This window comes from Anas platyrhynchos, chromosome 3 (genome assembly GCF_047663525.1).
Source record: "Anas platyrhynchos isolate ZD024472 breed Pekin duck chromosome 3, IASCAAS_PekinDuck_T2T, whole genome shotgun sequence".
NCBI classification, from domain to species: Eukaryota; Metazoa; Chordata; class Aves; order Anseriformes; family Anatidae; genus Anas; species Anas platyrhynchos.
The window spans coordinates 52,847,136-52,870,279 of record NC_092589.1 but is presented as its reverse complement, the minus strand read 5'-3'; the positions used below and the strand labels follow the sequence as shown (position 1 = coordinate 52,870,279).

Here is a 23,144-nt window from a genome sequence, read left to right as displayed (position 1 = left end):
ACCACATCCTAGACTGTCACTTTCCTCCTTCTACAGACTCAAAATGTAATTACTTGGGTAATGCATGCACCGTAGACAAGGCAGCCTTTCCCACTGTCCCCTAAGAACACTTCCCACCCCCGCCCCTTTTTCTGTCCCCTCTCAACAGAAAAATGCATTAACACATACGCTTTAACCATACGCACACCGATTTTACCTTCTGTGCTGGGTTTTTTCATCTCTTCCACTCTTATGAGTTTCTTCCTGACTCTGCGAGTAGAATTTACCAGCTTGTGCAACCTCTTAAACTTCACCGACTCCTCTGTTTCATCATCGGATTGTTCTCTTGACTGGCAAAGAAACAAAGGGAATATTAATAAAGTAGTCGTTCCACGGCTTGCTCCTTCAAGTCAAGTTAACCCAGTTCATCTGCTGCGCTGTGTCAATGCAGCTCTGTAACTGGTATTATATTTTCAGCCCAGGTCAGAGAGAAACATTTAAATTAGTGAGGGTTTTCTTTTTTTCTTTTTCTTTTTCTGAAAGCGTGACATACCATTTTGATTTCTAAATCTGTGCAACGTAAGATCCTAGGCATTGAAATGCATTCCTGCCCTTGTCCTTCTTCCCATGCATTGTGTAATAACTACTTCCACGTCCTCGCTCAATGCGTTTCAGGCAGGGCTCTTTCCCAGGGCTCTTCTTACCATACCAGTTATGCTCCTGTGGTTTGGGTCGGTCACTGGTCTGTCTGGCATCTCAGAGCTCGCTGTTTAAACCTGGTTATAAACAGCTTCTCCAAACCGAAGCTCTGTCATTGACGACTTCTCTTTTTTTTCCCCTCAGTCTTCCCAGAAAATCAAAAACAGCAGCACAAGAAAGGGACGGGAAGGAAAAGGAAGGAGGAGACCTCATCTGCCTTGCTCAGAAACTGCCACAGCTACAAAACGCTCCTTTCCTCCTCCCTGCTCCCTACACTCCTCCTGAAGGCTCTCGAGGCTGGAATTAAGATGGACACAGCATTCCTCCAACACTGACCAAGGGAAAACTCTGACCTTTTCAGATATACAGTGCAGTCCATATTCCCCAGCATCCCGTTTTGCATCTGATCCAGTATGCTCAGTTCCAGCTGTTTTCCCTCAAGTATCAAACATTACAGAGACAAAAAAAAATCCTCCCTTCTCCAGCAGCAGTGACACAACAAGCTGAAACAATCCATTCCTTGTGAACCAGAAGACGACTTCGTATTTTCGAGCCAGATCCAGCGCTCGATGTGCTACTTCCTCTGTTTTAATCAGTTCAGAATGCGAGCGGCGGCGGGGGGAAGGGGAGAGGAGGCCGGCAGGACGCTGCAGCCCGGCCAGGACAGCCCTGGCACTGTGCGCTGCACATTCCTGCGCGCCGCGCGGGCTCCAGCTGGAGCACGGTACAGATTGTATACCTTAACTTTGTGCTCGCCTGTGGCCCCAGCCAATTCCCTGCCTTCGTAATGGCCGGCTCGAAAACCTTAACGCGACTTCCTGGCGGTGAAGCTAGCTGGGGTTCCACGGCGCTCCCATGCTTTCTCTCCTTCTCCTTAATTAAACTTTGAAAAAGGAACAATCCCAAACAGACCCGAGCCAAAAAAAGGGAAGCAAAAAAAAAAAAATGTCACCCTCTCCCCTTCCCCAACAAAAATGCTCTCTCTGCTTATCCAGAGACTGATTAAAAGACAGCCCGAGTATAAAAACGCTTTCTGCTTTTCAAACGTACTTCGATTCCAGGATGTGGTAACAGCAGTAGATGCCATGGGACAAGACACCAGTTAGCAGCTGTATGTGCCCGAGTACGTCTTCAAAGGCACAAACAGTGCCTGAAGGAATCAGCGCAACTTTGAAAGTCGACCTGGTAGGAGCCCATTTCACAGAGCCAGCAGAACCATGCCTGAGCAAACGCCAGCCACTTTCTGCGAGGGCGCTGCCAATTCCCGATGCCCCCCAAACTTCCTGATATTCCGAAACAAGAAGGAATACCGAATGCACTGCATATGACAGAAGGAATTACCAGGCTGCCACCCGAGCGCCGCGGGAATGCATTCATTATGGGTACAGACTGGATAGGTAATTAATAATCTTCCTTCAGGAGAAATAAGGCAGTAGAGAGGGGTAACAGACTTGTTTATATCAAGATAAATTAAGCAGCAAGAAGAGCATTAATTCAGAGATTCCGGCTGAGACAACTTAGTGACATGTCAAACAACAAGATATACCTCAGACATATTTAGATAAGATGAAGAATGGATTATTGACTGTAATCAAGAAGTTCAGTCAAGACTTCTTAGGCCACTAAGCACATCTTGGCAAGCAACCATCATGCGTGCTCTGCACTCCAGATACATTTATTTTAAATGCAATTACTCTACGCAATTGCTTTCCTTCATTACTTCGCATCCATCCTTGGTGTGCAGGGCTCCTGTTTACAGGACCGTGAGCTCTGTATGATTTGGAGCACAGCTCACACCCGGTCCTCCCTCCCAGGATGTCACTGATGAATACGAAAGTTTCCTTGCAGATCAACTGGCCTAACTTCTGCACCAGTGTCCGAGAAAGACCTGTCCCCTCTGTGTCCTCCACAAAGTTTCAGCAGCAATCACAAAAGCTTTTACAGTGTCTGACATTTGCATTCACTACTGCCACAGCGAAAGCAGGTGCCAAAATAGCCTCCATACAAGGTACTGACACCGAACCCGAGTGGGTGGTATGGTGGATCCCTACCACACTTCAAAATACATGAAGTGCCATCCTAATAAAAGGCTAGCTGGTATTTCCTGCCATTGCAGGACTCTTGGTACCCTTTGTTCCAGCAGCCAGGGTCCTTTATGTGCAGTGACAGACACTTCCTAGCCCCGATGCTCGGCCGGGAGAGCCGAGAACAGCCTGTATTTAACAACAGGAACCGCCGGATAATAGCCTGACTAAAAACTAAGTCAGAGTCTCTCTCTAGCAGTCTATTTCCTACCATATTGGGTCGCAAGTGGCATGGAAAATCTTTTGTAAAGGAAAAGGATGGCTAATAAGGTTACAGAGAAAGGCCTAAAAACATCTGTGACTACGCCAGTGGTGCTGGTCAGGAAACTTTTTTTGTCAAATAACGCTGATTGCTTGAAAATTAAACTGCTTTGAAAGAGGATCACTTTTGTTTCATTTCCTGATTTCCAAATGATTTAAAAAACAACAAATATAAAACCAAACACCTTGAAATTATCAAAAGACTCCATTTTGGCACACGGAAAACAGAGCTTAATTTCCCAGTTCATGCAGTGTTTTCTTTCGCAGCTAATATTAAACAGAAAACAGAAATGTAAAGCATCCAGGCCTAAATGACATATTTGGAAATTATCAAACTTTGACGTTTTGACTCATACGGCCCATTTTTCCTCTCTGGGTTTCAAGACAACAGAATAGCCTTTTTTGGTTGCGGCTCCTGGCTTCAGATGGGAAAATCAGCCTGATCCCACTGACCCGCCCTCGTGGCCCCTCTCTCCTTCTCTGTCCCTTCACGTGTGTCAGCACGCTGTGGCACTACAGGAGGGCAAAAACACGCTGAGAAGGGGACAACGTGCCTGCCGATGGCCGGGCAGGGTCCGGGCCGTGTGTGTGGGGCTGGTGGAACAGCCGGGCCCCTCCGCGGCCGTGGGCGCAGGCCTCTCCGCGTGCTCCAAGGGGAAAACAAATGGATTTGCAGTACTGTAAATAGGAACAACTGAACTTCCATCTCCTCCGCTCCAAATTTTTCCATCCGAAGGCCCATATGGCTCAACTTTTAATTATTTTGGCTAATGCCGCATGTAGTAATTCTGCGGTGAATGCTCAAGTGTTTCATTTCTGGTTTCCAGGGCAACATTACATCAGATTGCAGACAGCTGGCTCCGCAGCCCTAAACCATAACAAATCGGCCAAGCCAAGGCGCAGGAATCGCGCTGGCTTTAAAGAGATAGCGCGGCCGGGGAGCCGGCGGGGCCCCTTGGCGGGGCCGGCCGGGCGGAGCCGCCTTCCCGCTCGCCTTGGAGCAAGTGCGTCCCCGACACATCTGCGCTGCTCTCCCGGCGCGCGAGGCCGCCAGCTTGGAGCGCTGCGATGCACGAGCGCGTGCGGGGAAACGGGGACTAAATGAACAGCAGCTGGAAGTACCCGGGGCTGCAGGCGGAGGACGGCGGCCACCACGTAGCGCATGGCTGGGAAACGGCGGGGAGGCCAAGGCCCAGCCCGGCCCCACCACGCAGCTCTCTGCCGCGAGCGAGCGTGGCCGAAAGCCTGCAAGGACGGTCTCGAATCTGAAAGAGACCGATCCCCTCTGCTTGGACACCTCCCTGCTCGTGCAGCCCAAAGCCACGCACTGCGTCGCCTCATACATAACCAAACAAAAAGCCATGCATCCAGGAACAAGCAAGAAATCAACACGTGCGCTTCAGCATTCTGCTCCCGGCGTCCTCCTCGCTTTCTCTGCCGCTCTTCTCACACAGGCTCTTCCTTCCCTGCTGCCTGCTCTGGAGGCGAGCAGCACGCGTGGCTTTCTGGCTGTGAAACACCGAGCCCCTTTCACGCGCCACAGAAAGAACAAGAGCCCACAGTCCTAAGCTCGCCCTCTGAATTAGCGCTTCACACACACACGCGCGTGCACGCGGCTAGCGTTTATTATGGTACTTGGAATTAATAGGCCAAATGTAAACCAGGAGTAAGTAGCTTGCTTTCGGCACCACTGTGTTTGGAAACACTACAGGGTTATAGCAGCAACGCTTAAAGAATACAAGATACGCAAGACCCGCTGGCTAGGTCCTAATAAAAATGTGTAAGAAACATCAGGACAACAGGCAGTTGAAGGTACCACAAGTGATTCATCTGTTCCAGCTCCATAAACAAAAACATACATAACTTTTATGTGAGCTGTATGAAGCCATTTAGGGGGATGTTAAACTTTTACCACCCACTTTATGTCCAGCAATTGTACAGCCCCAAACTGAAATCTCTAGGAAATCTCCCATGTAAGAAAGCAGAACATCTCTTAATACCTGTTTAAGCCTAAACTGCAATTATTTCTGGCTATCAGACAATCCTTATCCAGCAAAGTGGGGCACAAATACACATGCAGATCTGTGGCATATCACATCACCCACCCCTTGCCAGCTCACTTCAGAACTACAAGCTCACTGCAAACGCAAAGACATTTTGCTGCTCCTTTTAGGAGACGTGGCTACACGTGTCCTTTCTTCTCTCTCTCTCTCAAACAGGCTTTGCATCCGCCAAAAAAAACAACCGTTCTAACTTTTTTCTTTGTATTAAAGTTGCCTGGACAAAGTCAGAGACAGGAAAATAGAACAGAAAAGAACTTAAAAGCCCAAGGAAAGGAAGAGAAAAACTGAGAAAAGCTATACATGCTGTGCTGTGCCTAAGAATAACCACAAAAGCCTTTTCTCTTTCTCCCTCTCTGAAACAGGAGGCACATCCTCTCCACATCACGCTACATGCTCAGCGACTTACCAGCTTCGGCATTTATAGGCCTAAAGCTCAGTTTCGAGTAATTCCCCCCGAGTGCTCAGCTGCTGTCAGCTTCGTTACCCTGAAATTTAGGATTAGACCCTTCTTCTGAAGTATTGCATTCGCTCAGAATCCCGTCCACAAAATGCCTCTTCTCTGGAGTTACATTATCAGGCACCAAACTGGCTCTGATTTCAGCGCTGAATATGTAAAGAAGAAAAAAAAGCGTGATGCTGGACTCAATTAGCTGTTTTCTGCTCCCTGATTGATTCCCCCAGTTACTCGCTAGCTGCATAACTTGCAAGAAAGGCATAAGTCATCAGCTCTAAGCAAATCTTCTATTCACCACAAGGAAAAAAGGGAGTGTTGTACATGGCAAACAATCCCTGTTTTCACTGACGAAAGCTTGCTGACCTCTTGCTGGCCTCCAGTTCCTTAATTACTGTCTATGGAATTTCAGTTAAAGAAAAAAATACAGAGAATCTGTGCAAAGCCAGGACGAAGACTGACCCTCAAACGCAACCGCTAGAGTGGAGGCTGTGTCTATAGGAAATATAACTTAAGCCCTTTACCAGGCTCTTTTTATTTTCACTTTTAAATTCTTTTGACAAAAGCCCCCCTGATAATTTCCCTTTATAAAGGGCTAATTTGACAGAAAAATAAACTTACTTTAATGTTCTTCAAATTAGCAAACTTACTTTTTTTTTATCCCTTTTTTTGGTTTGCAGTGCTATAAAAAAAAAAAAAAAAAAAAAAAAAAAGAACATCACTAACAACTGGCAATGATGTTTAATTCAGAAATCTCAGCCTGATCTAGAACTGGCCACGTTGTGGCTTTATGAAACACTGTAGTGTGACTTCCAACTTCTCCTCCTAGGCTGGGCTCAAACCTCCCTTCCTGAGAAACAGACTCTGAGATGCCCAAGTAAATTACAGTCAACCGTACCTAATCCTGGACCTTGAGGCAATCCAGAATTGGGGCAATTCTTTCCAAAGCACAAGAAAACGGAGCAAAACCTCTGCTAATTAGCAGCAGTGCTATCCAGCGGTGGGAAGCAGTAGTGAAGGAATACAACAGCACCCTCTTTAAGCCAAGAATATACATGTATAACTCCCCCTTACTCAGAACAATACCTTTAATGGACAGTTAATCTGGGTTCACTCCAGATCAGTCACACAGTGAAATCATAGCAGGACTAAGTATCTACTTCCTTTGATGACTGGCTGATTTTAAATAGCCACCTGGCCATGTATCTTTCTTCAATTTTCTCCATCTTTGTATTACCAATTTTACAGCTTTTCTATTCCCTAACAGTCATGTAAACTGGATTTACTGGCATGTTGTAGCTGGGATTTTACCCTTGAATTACTTCAGCCCCAAGACTCTGATGTAAAACCCCATGGAAAATTCTAAGCTTCGGATAAAACCAGCTGGTGTTCTCCAATTTCAATAACATACCAGCCCACATCAAGTGAAACATGACAGCGACTTCCTTGAAACATATCCCAGATTCCCTTAAAGTTCATGGCCGGGAGTGAAATTGATCTAAGTTTTGGGCTTGCAACTTGAGTTTTGAAGGTTTTGGGTTTCACTGAGAAATATTCACAAACCTCTAATCCTTAGAGAGGCTGTTTATAGAAAAGTGTGTGAAATTCAGATGTGATAATCCTTATCATATTCTGAGGCTCCCAAAAAGGGCCTCCAAGATTTTAAAGAAAATTGCACGTGGTCATAAAGTTCTTTGCCTCTTCCCAAAATTAACTGCAAGAGCATGAATTGCAAAGACTGTGCGAGTCTAAAACATGAAGCAGTAGTGTCGGCCCCCCAGGTAAACCGAAGAAAAAAGCAGTCCCACGTCTGGGTTTGGCCTGTGATTACTTACAAGGAAATCAAAGGAGAGTCTAACGGCTACTTTGGTGAAAGATGTATTACACATTAGCTGGTGACGACACTGCTTGCTGAAATTAGTGGGAAATATTTGTCATAAGTAACAAGAGCACAATAATTTAATTCCCCCTGGAGGTCTGTCTTGATACTAGAATAGCTGCTTAGGCAAATTCCTAGATGTTAACTGTTTCCAGGTTTTAGTTAAATAATTTTGAGAAGCACATTGCTGACGTTTGCATCTGCACGCCAGATACATTTCTTCATGGTGAACTGTTTCTCTTGCTGATTAGAATAATTAATTTTAATGACATTATGACTGCGCTCACGTACCGCTCATCATAGGTATATGTGGCAGAATGAAGCTCTGCGTTACATTACTTTGTATCTGTTACCATACAGTATTCCTTTCCAATTCTCCTGCAGACTTTTCTACACACGGGAGAGAGAGTCTCTACTTCATCGTGTGTTTTGGCAAGGCCAAGAGGACACGAGGAGAATCCCTTCTCTCTGGTGCAGACTGTTACTGATGAATGGAGTACACCATTAGTCCTGGAAACCAACCCCTGAGCGTTTCATAAAACCAGTGGTGGAAGGGAAATACATGAAATACAGTGAAATTCATATCAGAGATGGTTTAGGGAAAACAACAACAACAACAAAACAATGAGAGCCCTTTAGCAAAGGGTATGGTAATTTAAATTATATTCTTATCGCATTTTTGAACAATCAAACCATTAACACTGCTGTCCTAAGTGCGAGAAGTAAACACCAGCAGTGCGGGGGGAAAGGGGCAAGTGGTAAACGACAGGAGCACAATTAAAATCTTCTATTGTACCACAAGTAAAGATTATTCAGCCTGGGTCTGCCAAATAGGGCAGTGAAACACATGGCTTTTGAGATTCTTAGTTCTTGAACTGAGCAGGGCTTTGTTCCAATTTAATAGGCTTGGTCTCTGAAAAGATGGGGGCAGGGAAACCACATTCTGGATTACAGCATCTCCTGCTGGCTGATGCACGCAGTGGGAATGGTCACAGGAAAAAGCTGTAACCCACGGTCTCACACCCTCTAGGTAACATGCAGAGAAATTAGGCAGCTGCCCAACGGCCAAAAGGTATACAAGACAGAATAAGGTGGTAGAGAATGAATATTCAACTAATTTGCCTTCCCACCTTCCACCCTCCTGAAATATGTGGCCAAGCATTTTGTGGTGAAGTTAGTCAATGGGGCTTGTTTGAATGCAGTCAAAACAGAAGTGGTTAATCACAGTCACCGCCTGTACGCTCCTGCAAGCTCTCTCTTCTCTGTCATGATAGCAGGAAGACTTTTCTTAGTGACCTTCCTAAGGACTAATTACATCCAGTCTTCACATATGCAGGAGCAACTCCTGCTGGCAGTGACCAGGAGGTGTACTTGGCTTATACCATTGTCAATTTCTGTGTACAACCTTGTGGTGAAAGTATTTGGTCCCACCAGCTAAACAGACACACACCTAGCTAAACTGTATCTGAGGACAACTTGGGTAGGTCTTCCGTGGTAAGTAGTACTTATTGAAGTCATGTAGTTGTATTCCTAAATAAATGTATTCTCCAAATTATAAAATTTTCTGGAAAAAATCAGACCAGATAGGTTAAAGAAAACCAAAACAACCCAGCTAACACCATACAGCGTTCTTCAAAGCAACATATAAACACATCCGTGATTTCCCACTCCGTGCAGCACTGATCTAACTTCAAACTTTGTGTAGTGTCCTGGAAACTGTAATGGCAATTGGTGTTTCTCTCACGAATGCTCTTGTGTTACTACACCCATGGGAAACCCTGCTGTTGTGCGTGGACAGAGAATGGGGGAAAGTTCATAGCAAAAATGCTGTTATTCTTCTGCTACTAGATTCCAGCACGAGGTGCTGGACACCTGCACTGACTGAGATCCCTGGAGAATGAGGGCAGACAGTGCTACCCCAGACAGACCCCCATGCTAGACGTACAGCCTGGGAATTCTGCGTTTTGATGCTGTCTTATTATTGGCTCTTTCTTCATCGTTACTATTAATAAGTGCTGAGAATGTTACAGAAACTTGGAAACGAATAATAAATATACTATCCAACACAATGAGGGGCATTAGTGCCTTTCGGGAGATCTTCACACAAATTGGGTCACTAGACTCCTCAGAGCAACGCTGAATGCTCTGCATTCATTCACAGGCACACTGAGTATCAGCTCCTCTCTGCTACTTCAAAGAGCACACAGGGCCTGGAGGCAGCAACAAGATCTCCAAGAACTGAAACTTGGGAACATCCTGTGCCACTCCTAAGCCTGTCAAGGAAAAAAAATAACTCACAAAAACTGGTAGATCCTCCGATAACAGCAAATCCAGGCCTGGCAGTGCATAGCTTTCAAAATGCTCAAAGTATTCATGTCATTTGAGTTTAAACACTACTGTTTAAATTACACAATCTCATCCTACCCTAGTCTCCATTCACATCTAACACTGGTTCTGAATACTCACTGACTTCTACCTTAGCTTTAACAAGTTAGAAAGAAAGGCTTTTTTTCCTGTAACATACAGCCCTATGTGATTAGCAGTTATAACATTAACAAATGCCACAACAAAAACAAAAACCACTTCAAAAATCCATCAGTAACAAGAATAAAAATCAATTTAAAAACTGATGTATTTAGAAAGCATCAGCAACCTGAATCACTGAAATACAGTATAGCCCTGAATAATATGGATTTGCTGTAGCTACACTTATATTTAGTTGGAAGCAATTGGTGCTATGGAAGTTATATTGTAATTATTTCTTTTCTTCTTACTCTTGTGCTTAACAAAACAACATAGTAATAGCTGTTATGAGTCAGAGACAACTCTATCAGACTTGGTCTTTTATCGGAGTTAAATTTATGCCAAAAAGGGAGCAGGTGCATACACAGGTAATACAATCCTGATTCTACAGCATGCCGCCGACTCAAATGAATAGGACCCAAACACCTTTCTCTCCCATTATTTTGGTTTTCACAATGGTAGTAGATACAGAACCAATACTGAATGCTTATTCAGCTTTTAGCCCCATTGAATGGCTAGACAAATGAAGAAGTCCTCAGGAAATAACACAAAACCTGGGAAAAACAAAAGGGTATTTTGGTCTAACTAGGCCTGTCTCTGTGTGGACTCAGTTTGCTGCCTTCCGCCATGAGACAGATCAATAGCAGATGGAAAAGAGCAAAAATGGGACTGGAAGCTTCCCAGAGCTGTGGCCTCACGGTAGATGAAGATCTGGCAGACCCGGCCGAAGAAGCTTCCAGAAGGCAGGTGGAGCAGCACTGCTGCTCTCCCCTCACCCAGCCGCTCTGCCAGAGGGAGATGTGCTTTTTGTTCTCCAGGCTCATAAATTGTAAGGCCTCTCTAACGAGGCTGATAAGGTGGTACATAGCGGGGAGGGGGGCTCGGGGCAGCTCTCCTCAAACGCAGGCGTGTGTCGCTACCTGGGTGCCGGCGCTAATGAGCTCCGCGTGGCCGCCATTATGTGATGATCAAAACTGCAGCACACAAGCCCAACAAAACAGCTCAGTCCAGGGCTAATTACAGCTTCATTGAACTTGCATCTACAGAAGCTGTCGGCGAAGTTAATTAGTGGTTTGTTTCCGTGACAGTGTGCGCATGATACACACACTTCTGTCACAATCTCCCTCCTTTCCCCCACTCCTGCATCAACTATGACAACCGGTACCAATTAGCAGTCTTTCAGCAGAGGGCACAGGAACGGATTTCTATGGGTTTCTCCTAACACTGGTCCTTCAAGCAGAGCTCTGGGGATGGAGCAGCCCTTCCAGGCTTCTGTTTAAGATGGACAGAGAATTTCAGCCCCTTAACGTTATCAAACGAGCTCCTGTCTTTAAGAAGCATAAAAGGCACCTCAGTAATGGGAAAGAATGTGGTAATTTTGAAATCCTCTTTCCCTGGACTTTCTGAATCCTGAGGACAAATAGGTCCTTATCTAAAACCCAGAAAGGGATTCATTTGTAATCTGCACCTGCTTTACAACCCAACACTTGGCAAAAGGCAATGAAAGCTTGTCTAGAGCTACTCCGAGCAGCCTTCATTTTAACGGAGATGAAAAATCAATATTCACAAATCAATTTGTAAAAAATGACAAGGTATTTCAGACTTCATACATCTGACTAAGAAGAAAAACAGTTTCAACTGCATTTCTGTATTACCTAATAAATAACACACATAACTTTGTTGTGAATAAAAAGGTTCACAGTGAGGTTTAAACCCAGCAACCGCTCTAAAGTGGTGGAGAACCAAATCACCTACTGGCTTGGCAAGGCTTTTGTTTGTTTGATTGTTTCTTAACAGCAAGCAAACAGGAAACACAATTAACAGCACAGAAATTACATCAGGCTGCCTCCCTTCGGATACTGAGGAAATGACCCTTCTACCCTTTGCTGTTTATCTCTCGGATTTAATGTTAAAAGGGTATGAAATGCAAGTTTCCGTTCCCTGGCACAGTAATTTAAAAGAAGAGGGGTTGGGAAGAAGAATCTTTAAATCTTTGAAATGAGTTTAGTAGCAACACCAAGGATGTTAGTCATAAACACATGACAGTTACACAAGCTAAAAAAAAAATAAAGCTTGAGTTTCCTTTTTTTTTTTAACAAAAGAAAAACAACAGCTAATGGCATTTCCCTTTTAGAGGTTATCTCATTGGTGGCTGTTCCTATGTTTTAGGCAGACCTGACTTGAAAGTATGGAGCACTTAGAGATCTCCAGATGAGAGATCTCCCCTATATTTTTAGCTTCTTTGAATGCTTATTTTTTTATTATTATTTTTTTATTTGTCTTGAAATGTTGTTATCAGACAAAACTAGACCAAGATTCTCCATAAATACATCTTCCCAAGTCCTCCTAACTACCAGCAAGTCTCTGTCTGGAAAAATAAAACAATAAACAGAATAAACAAACAAACAAACAAACAAACAAAAATTATACTAATGTTTTGATCTCTCTTAAATCCCCGAAGTTATTAAACAAGTATATAGCAAGTGAATTAAAATTATGCTTTTCCTGAATTTCCTCAATCTGCAAGTATCCCACAGTTCACTTTTATCATGTGTGTACAAAATGTGCACAAAATGATCAAGTATGATCACAGTGTTCCATTAGAAATTGCCTAGTAACAATTTGGCCGTGAGACCGAAAAAAACAGAAATCAGAAAAAAATGCCAACAGAATCAGAAGTCATTGCCCAAGGAGTTTTAATTCAAACCAGAAACTTCAATTCCAGTGACTCATATTTTAAATTACTTTCTGGGGCTAGGAGGCAGTGGGCTATCTAACAGAATGTTTCTAATATATGGAAAAACATCTTTGCTCCTTGGACTCTATAAAATGAGTGCGGTAGTTTTGAGTTTCCAAGTCTGCAGAGTACAAATCACACAAATGGCACTGAAAGTCAACCGATTTAGCAAAGGAAGGGCTTGAACACAGAATCATCTCTGTGCCTCTCAAAAGCTGGTCATTTTAGATTAATAGAGATGTCCTTTGGCAAAACAGTCTGGGTGAACACATGCCCTATCTCTAGACATATCTGACACTTCACACTACTTGGTTTCCTCCCTCTTGCATGTCAGTTATAGCTCAGAGTCTTTCACCCCAGTTAACCCTAATTGCTTTTTGGTCCAGAAAGAAGCCAAGCTGACATTTGTTCTAACATGAACTTTTGTTTCTGCATACGATCTGCTCTTCACTTGAAGGCATGCAGTTTCACAGCTTCTGTTAAATGCAACCAGGATAAAAAATAGCAACAAGGGCAAAAATCTGGAGAGATATTTAGAACAACAGAATACAGATTCCCCCATTGATGTTAGCAGGAAGATGGTTCAAATCCCACCAGAACAACAGAGAGATGCAAGAAAGCTCTTGGCTGGAAGAGTAAAGACAGCTTATGAAAATAATTTCAGAGAAGAGGTGCCAAGTCATTCCATTCTGGAGCAAATACTGAGTCATATTTTGTCCTCAGAGGTATATACAGCTTTTGGTAACTTCAACACAAGCATAAACCATTATCAGAATATTTCAGACTGAAACTCAGCAGACCTCTGAGATTTTACTAAAGTAAATGAGAGTTTTGTGGCTTTTCTGCTTTAAGTATTCTAGTCAAAGGCATTAAGAGGGGACTGTCCAGGCTATAAATACTAATAAGGAAAAGATCAAGACACTTTCACTTGGCTAAAGAACCAATGCAGAAGAGCAAGGATTCTTCCTTCTGTATTCTTTGCACATTTCTGATATAGCAGAACAGGCTAGAAGGCAACATCAGTTCCTCTCTGTTCCCATCTATATGAAGATGGGCATTTTTTTTTTTTGAATACAAACAAGAAAATCCTTCTCCACCACAAAATATTTTAAACATCTCATAAAATGACATAGCATTCCTCTTTTCTTTTAGGGAGGAGAAGCTAACCGTCTGCTGCAGTTAGCAGGAAATTCCATTGACAATAAAATAAATAAATCAATCAATGGGCTCAGAAGTCTAGGATTCAAATATATGGGTTACAAAGAGCTTGGATTTGACAGCCAAATGTGTTCTTCTGTAAGATTTATCAGTGAACTTTCAATTAGAGAAATGAAGTGGAATAAACTACTCTGTGGAAATGAAGATATTTGGAATGAAAAATTAATTAATTCAGTATGGCATGACACAAAGACTGGTGCCCATAAAAACAAGCGAAGCTACAAAACTCAAAAGTAAAAATAAGGGAAGAAAGCTGCCTTACTACTTATGGGTCTCACAAAAGCTGCAAACTTTGGGCTGAGAGTTAGAAAATGCAGAGCTAGAACTGTTTGAAACCAGCAGGCAGCTAGGACTTAGCCAGACTCTCAGCTAGGATGCATCAACAACAGCTGGGAAGGCCTGAGAAACTCTGATAATTCACAGTAACCGAAAAATAATATGAAACAATTCTAAATATATAAGTATATAATAAATAAATAAATAAACCACACCTCTTTCTGTGTATTAAAAAACAGAAATTATGTAATAATCCAGTTTAAGTCTACAATAACAGAACCTGATGATTTAAAATCTCTATTAAGGACTTGCTGTAGACAGAGCATATCATCATGAGGTCAAATGATAGATTTGCTATTATAAATCACCAAGTAAATTAGGATACTGCAGCACCACAATGACAGACTTTAAATATTAAGTGATACTGGGAAGCTATATCAAAAGGACAGGTACTTACATTACAATTGGAAGACCCATCAAATGTTGAGTAAGAACCATCAGGCCAGTCTGTAGTATCTGCAGTACTTGATTGCCTGTGCTGGGCTTCGTACTCCTTCAGCTGAAATTCAGGAAGACAGAGAACACATTTTCCAGTGAGAAGAAGCTATCAGTCTTCATTAAAATAGCAAGAGTTTATGTATTTTCATTCTTTTTTCTCCAGTATCACTGTGGAATGGGGAGAATCAGACCTTTTGCATTGCCTGTCTCACTTGTTCAAAATAAACTCACTTATTTTGCAATCAGCAGTTTTAATGATAAGATTTATTTTTTAAAGAAAGTGATCTGTAAATACTGTTTTTTGATGAATTATCATTGGCGAAATATAAATTATACATCCCCATCCCAGGCACAGTTTACACTGGACAGACTCACAATATTCTACCAATTTCCTTGATAAAGAAAATTATCTGCAGTGAAGACTAGGAACCGATTTTTATAATTTTACAACTAAAGAACATTTTTTCCACTTTCTAAAGTCTAAATATTTACAACCAACCCTACCAGAGGCAAATTGTTGAGAGGATCATCAAGAACTGATGATTAAAAAAATGAGGAAAAAAAAAAAAAAAGAGTTGCTGCTAATAGCTCAGACCACTAGAGGGAAACAATACCAGTATATATAGTGAATATTAAAGATCAGGTGCAATTCTCCCCCACATTTTTTTTTTTTTTTTTAACAGCAGAGATTCCAGTATTACCCCGCTGGTGATTTTAATTTTTTGCATTTTTTTCATGTTATGATCCCCAGTAAAGCAGTATTTCCATCAGAGAATAACGTAACTTTAATTTCTATGATAGCCTATAGCCAAGATCAAGCCCATGTTTTCTGAACCTGAGGTACCCATACAGAACATCCTGTGCTCCATCATGTTATGTTGCTCAAGGAAACAAAATGAAGAGTGGCACAGAAACTTTATCGTTGGCCTTTTGGCTCCTGAGCAAACAATTGTTTTTCCTGTGGTTCACCAAAATTCAGATTTTGTAAAGAAACACTTGTGTCAGTCACTAATCTGTCAAAAATTACATCTGTTTTGATTTTAATTTCAAATACCAAAAATGGCTGAGTATGTTTGCTTTTAGGACTCAATTAATTTGCCATATATTAGGCACCTATTTGGCTAAGCTAAATCTCACTTTTCCCATAAACAACGCAATTCCTATCTAATTTGTACTACCTAGTGCAAAGTAACAAACAGGCAGTTTTTCGCCTGTTCTCCTGTGTTTTGTGAGCACCTGAAAACATTGAATTGCTGTATCCTACATCATAAAACATTTTCCCAGGAAAACTGAAGTGTGTATTTATCATACCCTAGCAAGTGCTTCCTCAATAGTGATCATCTTCTCTTTGACCATCATCATTAGCTGGATCCGTTCCTCATCACTCATCGTGATCTCACTGGCCACGTACCCGACATCCTCTCCTGCAGAGAAACACACCGGGAAAACAACCGTGGTAAAGATGTCACACACAGAGTGCTATATACTGGAACTGGATTTTAGCTGGACTTTAGATGGATTTTAGCTGGATTTAAGACGTGGTCACCACATAGATCTGGCTGGCCAGAATAGACCCCTCCCAGACCAATCTCATAGTATGATTTGACAGGACTGAATGATTTGGAAGTAACTAAGCAATGATATGAAGTAAATTAGGGCTAGAAAAACCAAGTGTACTATGACACCAAAATCAAGACAGTATATGAGAAGGAGAAATAAAATGTGACTGATAGTTATTGACCCTAAAGATGAGAATCAAAAGAGAAAGTGTTACTGCCAGGTAAGTCCTAAACTCAGCCCCGAGGAATACTTTGGTCAGCTGAGTGGATGGGAAGCCATTCCAGGAACAGTGTGCCGGGCTCTCTTAGCTCTCTGCTGTAGAGCTACGAGCTGGCACACAGTGCTGGATATATTTGGCCTCCCAGCTCCAGGACCTCTTCTGATATGAGCTTGGAATTTCAGCGTGGAGAGTTAGAACTTGAGAACCAACAAGGACCCACACTGAACTGACAGTACAAATGCACCCCTTTTCAATCTCGTAAGCAGGTTCCTAAAATTTTTCACCATCCATCTGAACACAGTCACAGTGATGCAGGGAGGCATCTGTTTGCAACAGAAGGATCTAACAGATACACACGGGGAAAAAAGAAATTTTCTTTGTGAAGCAAAATATTTAAAGCAATGCACAACTGCATCTTTTCAAGAATCAGAGGAAACCTGACAGTTTAAGTGGAATCAATCCTAAATTTTCGCTATTCACCAGGTGCATTTCTACTACTCCTTGTAGTATTGTTTCCTGCAATGAGAGGCTGGATTAAAGCCTAAATCAAACAGGCCTACGTAACTAAATCCCAAAGAAAGGAGAAACACCTTTCTAATTCAAACAGGTAAGCATTTCTCTCATCAAGTCAGAATGAGAAGAAAAAGCATCTTATTCATTTTTATATGGTATTTATAAGTACCTGTTAATCACATCATTTTGTGCATGCGCTATCACTGACAACAAGGACTGAAGGTGTTCCAGCAATCTGGAGTTGTGGCCTCACAGAATGCGACTCATCCTTCCGTGAGCCCCATCACAATGAACCAAGTCAGCGATACTTCCAGATCCACAGATTTGTAACTACCACACTGCTGCAAACGAGTTTTACTCTTTTGTATGGTTGGATCCTTGTATTTTGTATGGATAGGTTCAAAAGCCCTTTAAAAACATTTACCTTTGGAAGTCTGCCTCATTAGTCCTTTCTGGTTCTTTCGGAAATTTTGCCAAAAAAACTTATTTTTCTTTTTCCAGTCTGCTTTCCCTAAGAGAAAATTAGGGAGGGGGAAAGAAGGGAAAGGGAAGAAGGATTTCAAAAAGAAACATTAGTTAGTAAACACTACAGAAGGTATCAAGTTGCATTTTCTAAGACAAAAATGAGAATAAAAAATCTCAAATTTTCTTTGTCTCTTGAGTTAGTCTGTACTAGAACTATGCTGATGCAGCTTATTCAAAGAAATGCACATTCTTTTATAATTGCCAATGCTATAGATGACCGAGATAAGCCAATAACTTACATATTTTGAACTATAAACAGAAAATATTTTACATTCATTTTGATATCTGTTGAGCTGTTAATGTCAAGTTTGGAAGTGTCTTTGAAGCATTTTGTTGGTTTATTCTCTTTAGCTGAACCACAATTATGCAGCAAAAGCTGCAAGTCAGATAAGGAATTCTCTAATATATGTGTGCGTATCTATATAGAAAATAAGCACTTAGACAATAAACAGTTTGTGTATATAAATACACACACATATACATTCTGCTACTTGGCATGAGAAATTCCAGGAGACCTTCAGTTACATCTGACTCTTGCTCACTGTATGCCTTGACTGTGCACGGCTGGGACTACATGTCTATTAACATCAGATTTGCATACTGCTTGATGACCCAGAAGTAAATTATTTATTCTAGAAAAGTAACAGGATCTGGATCAAAGGAAGGCATATAATTGTGCTCTGCTGAATTAACCAGGACACATGCTACCAAGTTTATGCCATCTGCAAGAGAACATACTGTGCCTGATCTGGCAGAAATGCTACTGATTTGGATCTACTTCATCCCTCTGTTTTTCAAAAATTCAAGTGAATGCAGTTTGTTCTGTGCCACTGAGTTTCAGCACGTGACTATGGTATTTTGGATCTTGCCTTAGAAGCCCCAGAGTTGGGCTTATTGACTCTTTGAAAAACAGCTTAATTTTGCACTGTGTGGAAATGATCCTAGAAAATTTTTAAAAAGAAACAAGCCCTCTGCTCTAATTTTTCAACTCTCCCGTGAATAAAATAACACTTAAAAAACACACCACCCTATCCAGAATTTTACAAATTTAGCTAATGAGTTTGGATACCAATTTGAACTAATTATAGTAAGTTTAAAAAAAATAAATAAATTGAAAGACAACAGAAAACAAATACATATTTAAGAATGCAAAATATTTCAGAAACAAAAGATGAGCCTCTGGCACGACACGCACAAACACAGTTATTCACTGGAAGTGGTAACTTTCAGAATACAAATGGATAGGCTAGCAGTAATCAAACATTAAGGAATTTGAAATTCAATATAGCAAGTCAAAAGCTGTGCATTTATCACATGACAATGCTGGCTGAGCTGCTTCTGAGATCACCGAGACCCCCAGCATCTCACATTTAAAGCTCCTAAGTCTCACCCTCCCCACACACAGAAATGCTGCTGACTTCTGCTGGCATTCTGTTTACTCAGCTCTTCACATCCTAGCACAAGCGAAACTGAAAACCTGTTTAAGAATTCAATAGAAGTATCAAATAAAACGAAATATACTGACCTACAGAGCCTTCTTCCGAACTTGATTTATGAATGGAGAGCCTAGAACACAAAAGAGAAATGGACTTATTGATGCAGACTTCTCACATTTCATGGGAGCTGTCTGATTACAGTAAATTATAGTTTCCAAACAATACATCATGAGCCGTTTCTCTTCCCCTTTCTTCCAAATGCAGCATGTTGGAAACAAAACCTGAACCCACTGGTCTGACCACAGTAACTGAGTTTCCCTCTGCACGCTCTGAAAAAAGCCTTTGACCAGCACAGAAAAACATCACTGACAGAAGCCTATGGTTAAGCCAAAAATGTCTCGGGATCCCTCAGAAAAACACTTTTTTTTCACATACTTCCCTCCCTTTCATTTCATTGGCTGCCTTAGAAACCGTAGCACTGGGATGCTGTATTTGTTTAGGTTTTAACAGTTTGGGGCCTTCTTGACTTTCATCTGAAAGTTATTTATAAATATGCATTCATCAAACTTTCGGAAAGCCACCAAGAGGAAGACAGGAGCAGAGGTTTAAAGACCAGCTGAAGAAAACTTGTCCGGACCCTATGAAGCGGGACCACGGATGACCGGAGACTACAGCTGCTTCTTCCTGTTTCCTTTCTGTGTGCTTTCCCACCAGTTTATGCTCCCTTACTAAAAAGCTAGCTAGAGAGACTTATTTTAACAGAACATGGACTTTACAAACAACCCGCTAATATAGTACATAAGTCTTTTGTTCTCGGTCTTTATGTTCATTGAACCAGTTTTCCATAATGGATTCCAACTCAGTGCCAACGTTCATTGTGAGACCTCTGATGAGACAACATTGCCCTCCCACCCCCAGCCCCCCCTCATTGCCTTTTTTTTTTCGCTCTGTGTAAATGGAGCTAATGGAAATTACCAAATCTTGTGAAATTCTTTGAAGCCTTCCTACAGGAATCTCTAACCAAGCTGAGCCAAGCCAGTGAAATTACTCTTGCCAGCTTCAATGGCTTTGCTTGAGGCTCCAAGTGCAAAGCATTACTGCAGTATTTTTGGCTGAGAGCTCTGCCCTGTTACATGACAATGCCCTATTGTGCTGTGCCTGTGCTGTATCCATGCAAAATGGAAACACACATATCCCACTATACCAAGAAGAATTTAAGCCAAACCGTCCTGTGAATGAGGCCATGGAATACATACATGTCATACTCTAGTTGCTGTCTATAGTGTTTGCACAGGTTCCTTGCGTTTTCTTGGACTCCCAGAAGAGGGCAATGCAGAGTTTTTGATAAATCCAGTAAAGCTCTTGAAGGCAAATTTTAGTTTAAAACAGTTCAGAGTTTAAAAGATGTAAGCAATTACTGGCCAACATTTAGTAAGCATGAAAAACACCCTCATCAATTTGCAGAGACATCATTAGAGGGGAAATGAGACAGTATGAAGTTTCAGTTTGATTTAGAAATTCATCTAGGCAAAGAGGGTTTGGCATAGCAAAGCTCTGAAATCTGACCTCTTTCAACCTCAGTCTGATTAAAAAGTTAATCCAGCACAGACTGCAAACCAACTGAAGTAGCTAAACTTCAGATTTGAAGTGCATCAGGTGGAGGGAGACATTTAGTGTTTTCCTTGCTGATAAAGTCTACCTTTGAAGGGAAAAAGTTAATGATATAGGCGTGTGCCACCAACTGCTTGGTATTTCAAAAGTCAGAATAAGAAATGCAGAAGAAAAATAACCCTCTATACTTTCTGGGTAAAATAACCAGAAAGTCCAGTGCCCAAACCACCAGACTTTCCACATCCAGACATTTAAAGTAAAGATGTCAGTGAGTATTTTTTTAAATAGAGGAAAGACGGATTAAAACTATGTGTACTTTTATAAGGAGACAACACAGTAAAAAGAAAGCCAACTCCTGTTGGAAGTGACAGAACTAAAAGAGTAAATAATTTGTACCTGACCACTGACCTCAATCATCAAGCGAACAGTTACTTTATCTTAAATTAATTCAGTATTCATGAAATGAACCAAATCACCAGCCTTGAAGGATGAACTCTCTTAATTATCAGAACTTTGCCTCGCTGGTGAAATCAGCCTCAAAGCAGAGGCAATCTCTTGCACTCTTCAGCCTCCAAATCCATTTGAATTCTTTTCTTCTTCACAGTTGCCAACAACGACGCTAGCAAGCAGCAGGTGTAGTGGCAATGTTTGTGATGTGGACATCTGTTCCCTGGGAATTAGCCTGAGGCCACCAACTCATTCCATGCTGGTTTCCAAAGAAGGGGAAGAGCAACAGGAGCATACTTGCGATACTCCTGAGCCAGAGAGGGCGAGGAGATGAGTAGGATCCACAGCAAGCAAACTGCCTTCTCCTTTATATCTGATTTAACGAGTATACTGAGTTTCATCAGAGGATGCAAATTTCAGTTATCATTTCATGCATTCCCTGAAGAGGAAATCTTCCATGTCTGGGCTGACCTTGAAAATGCTAACAGCTGGTCTTAAAGGATAGAAATGCCAACAAAGCCTACCACGCAGAGCCTGACAAAGCATTTGCTTCTTAGTTCTATCAGACAACTCTGACGCTTAAAAATGCTCAGTGAAATCAATCAAGTGCTTTACTTCCTAGCATAGTACCTCCGAGTTGCTTTATGTCTGATTTGCCAATTACACTCCCTTACCCTGTTAAATCTGCAGCTCCTCTGTGAACGTGCGCTGAAAGTGATTTGTGTTCTTCCATTCATAGACTGATAACTTGTACTGAAAGTTAATGATGCAGTGACACTTGGCAGAAGTCTCGGCACTGCGTGCCTGAAAGGGAGCCAAATGCCATTACTCCACCACAGAGGCCTTCATTTTTGTTGTGGTCTGATGTACAACTTCATTAGCAAGCTTTCACATGAAACGTACTATGTCACAGCATATAGCAGGAGAAATATACGGGTAAACGCTCAGACAGAAAGAGAGACAAGATTTATGGCCAGAGGGAAGGAGTACTTTTGTATCTGCCCCAAATCTCTGGAAGTGAGCTTCAGAATGCATCAAAACTTTAATCCATTGATCTCACAAATTAAAAATCATCTTCTAGGCCTTTACTTAGGGCCTCTCAGAGCCAAACTGCCGAAACAAACAAACAACAACAAAAAACCAGCACTATAGAGTATTTAAGAATCGAGCTACTACTTTGGGGAATAACAAGATATTACTTCATTCCTGCCTCAGAGAGATGACGGCTTTCAGTGTAGCTGAGTAAATTACATCAGAACAATCAGCGATCAGAGACACAAAATCTGGTAGCAACAGCAGCCCTAGATAACCTGGACTAGGAACTAGATTATCAAAAAGACTGACTTAACAGAAATGCCAAACATTCTGACTTAACATTCAATGCCAAAACGTGCTAATACACAAACAAGAGTGACACAAAGGATAGTATTTCAAATGTTGGAGGTTTGCAGATGATAGAGTACTTGGAGATACCCACTGAAGAAAAAGAAAACGACTGGGAAAAAAAAGAACACACAGTAACAATTTAATCCTAAAAGGCAGAAAGAAGGATGGGACATTCCAATGGCAGTATGGAGAATGAATATATATGGGAATAGCCTCTATGATTGAAGTTACTCATGAATTCCAACTAGAAGAGGTAAAGAGAAAAGCTGTAAGGATCAGGGAACTGAACACTTCAACTTAACAGTGCAGGCTAGAAAAGTTTTGCCTCTTCAGCTTGCCAAATTGAAAGCTGAAAGGAGATTATTTTACTGCCTATTAATAAAACAGGCATGTGAACAAGCAGACATAAGGTGGTAATAAACAGGGAGTTACCATTTCCTAACTATTTGGACAAACTTAGAGCAGTACGTAGAGAATGGGATAGCAGCTTTAAAAACTGATTCTAAGAGGATGCCTGAAAGACCAGACCAGACATTTGATGAGGATGAGCTGGACATGAGGACTGCCTCTGGAGGGCACTTCTAGTTCTTTTTTCCAGACTGTGGGTTCATCGCTTTTGTATAACAACAGAAAAGCCAGGCAAGCACAATGGTCTTTGAATCCATCTGTCCATAAAAGTGCTGCAGCTGGGATGACCTTGCTGTACCAGAGTAACCTCTCCCTTTATAAATTACCTCTGAAATCCTGGATGTGGACTCTAAAAGCTGGAATACAAGGA

General features: G+C 41.8%; 1 protein-coding gene across 16 annotated transcripts in view; it reads right to left on the bottom strand.

The window, feature by feature from the left end:
* The window catches only part of LOC101789803 (SAM and SH3 domain-containing protein 1), a 544,938-nt gene that overhangs the window by 33,031 nt on the left and 488,763 nt on the right, over positions 1–23,144 (bottom strand). For 6 of the 16 annotated variants that reach the window (XM_038175901.2, XM_038175903.2, XM_038175905.2 and 3 more), the window contains exons 5-9: positions 19,012–19,052; positions 17,386–17,472; positions 15,980–16,092; positions 14,628–14,729; positions 197–329 (exon numbers count right to left, since the gene is read on the bottom strand). In XM_038175901.2, coding sequence (XP_038031829.1) covers positions 197–329; positions 14,628–14,729; positions 15,980–16,092; positions 17,386–17,472; positions 19,012–19,052 — 476 coding nt within the window. Of the gene's footprint in view, positions 1–196; positions 330–532; positions 1,478–5,492; positions 5,812–14,627; positions 14,730–15,979; positions 16,093–17,385; positions 17,473–19,011; positions 19,053–23,144 lie in introns of those variants that run through there. The other 10 variants (XM_038175902.2, XM_072035898.1, XM_072035899.1 and 7 more) reach the window with 8 other exon arrangements.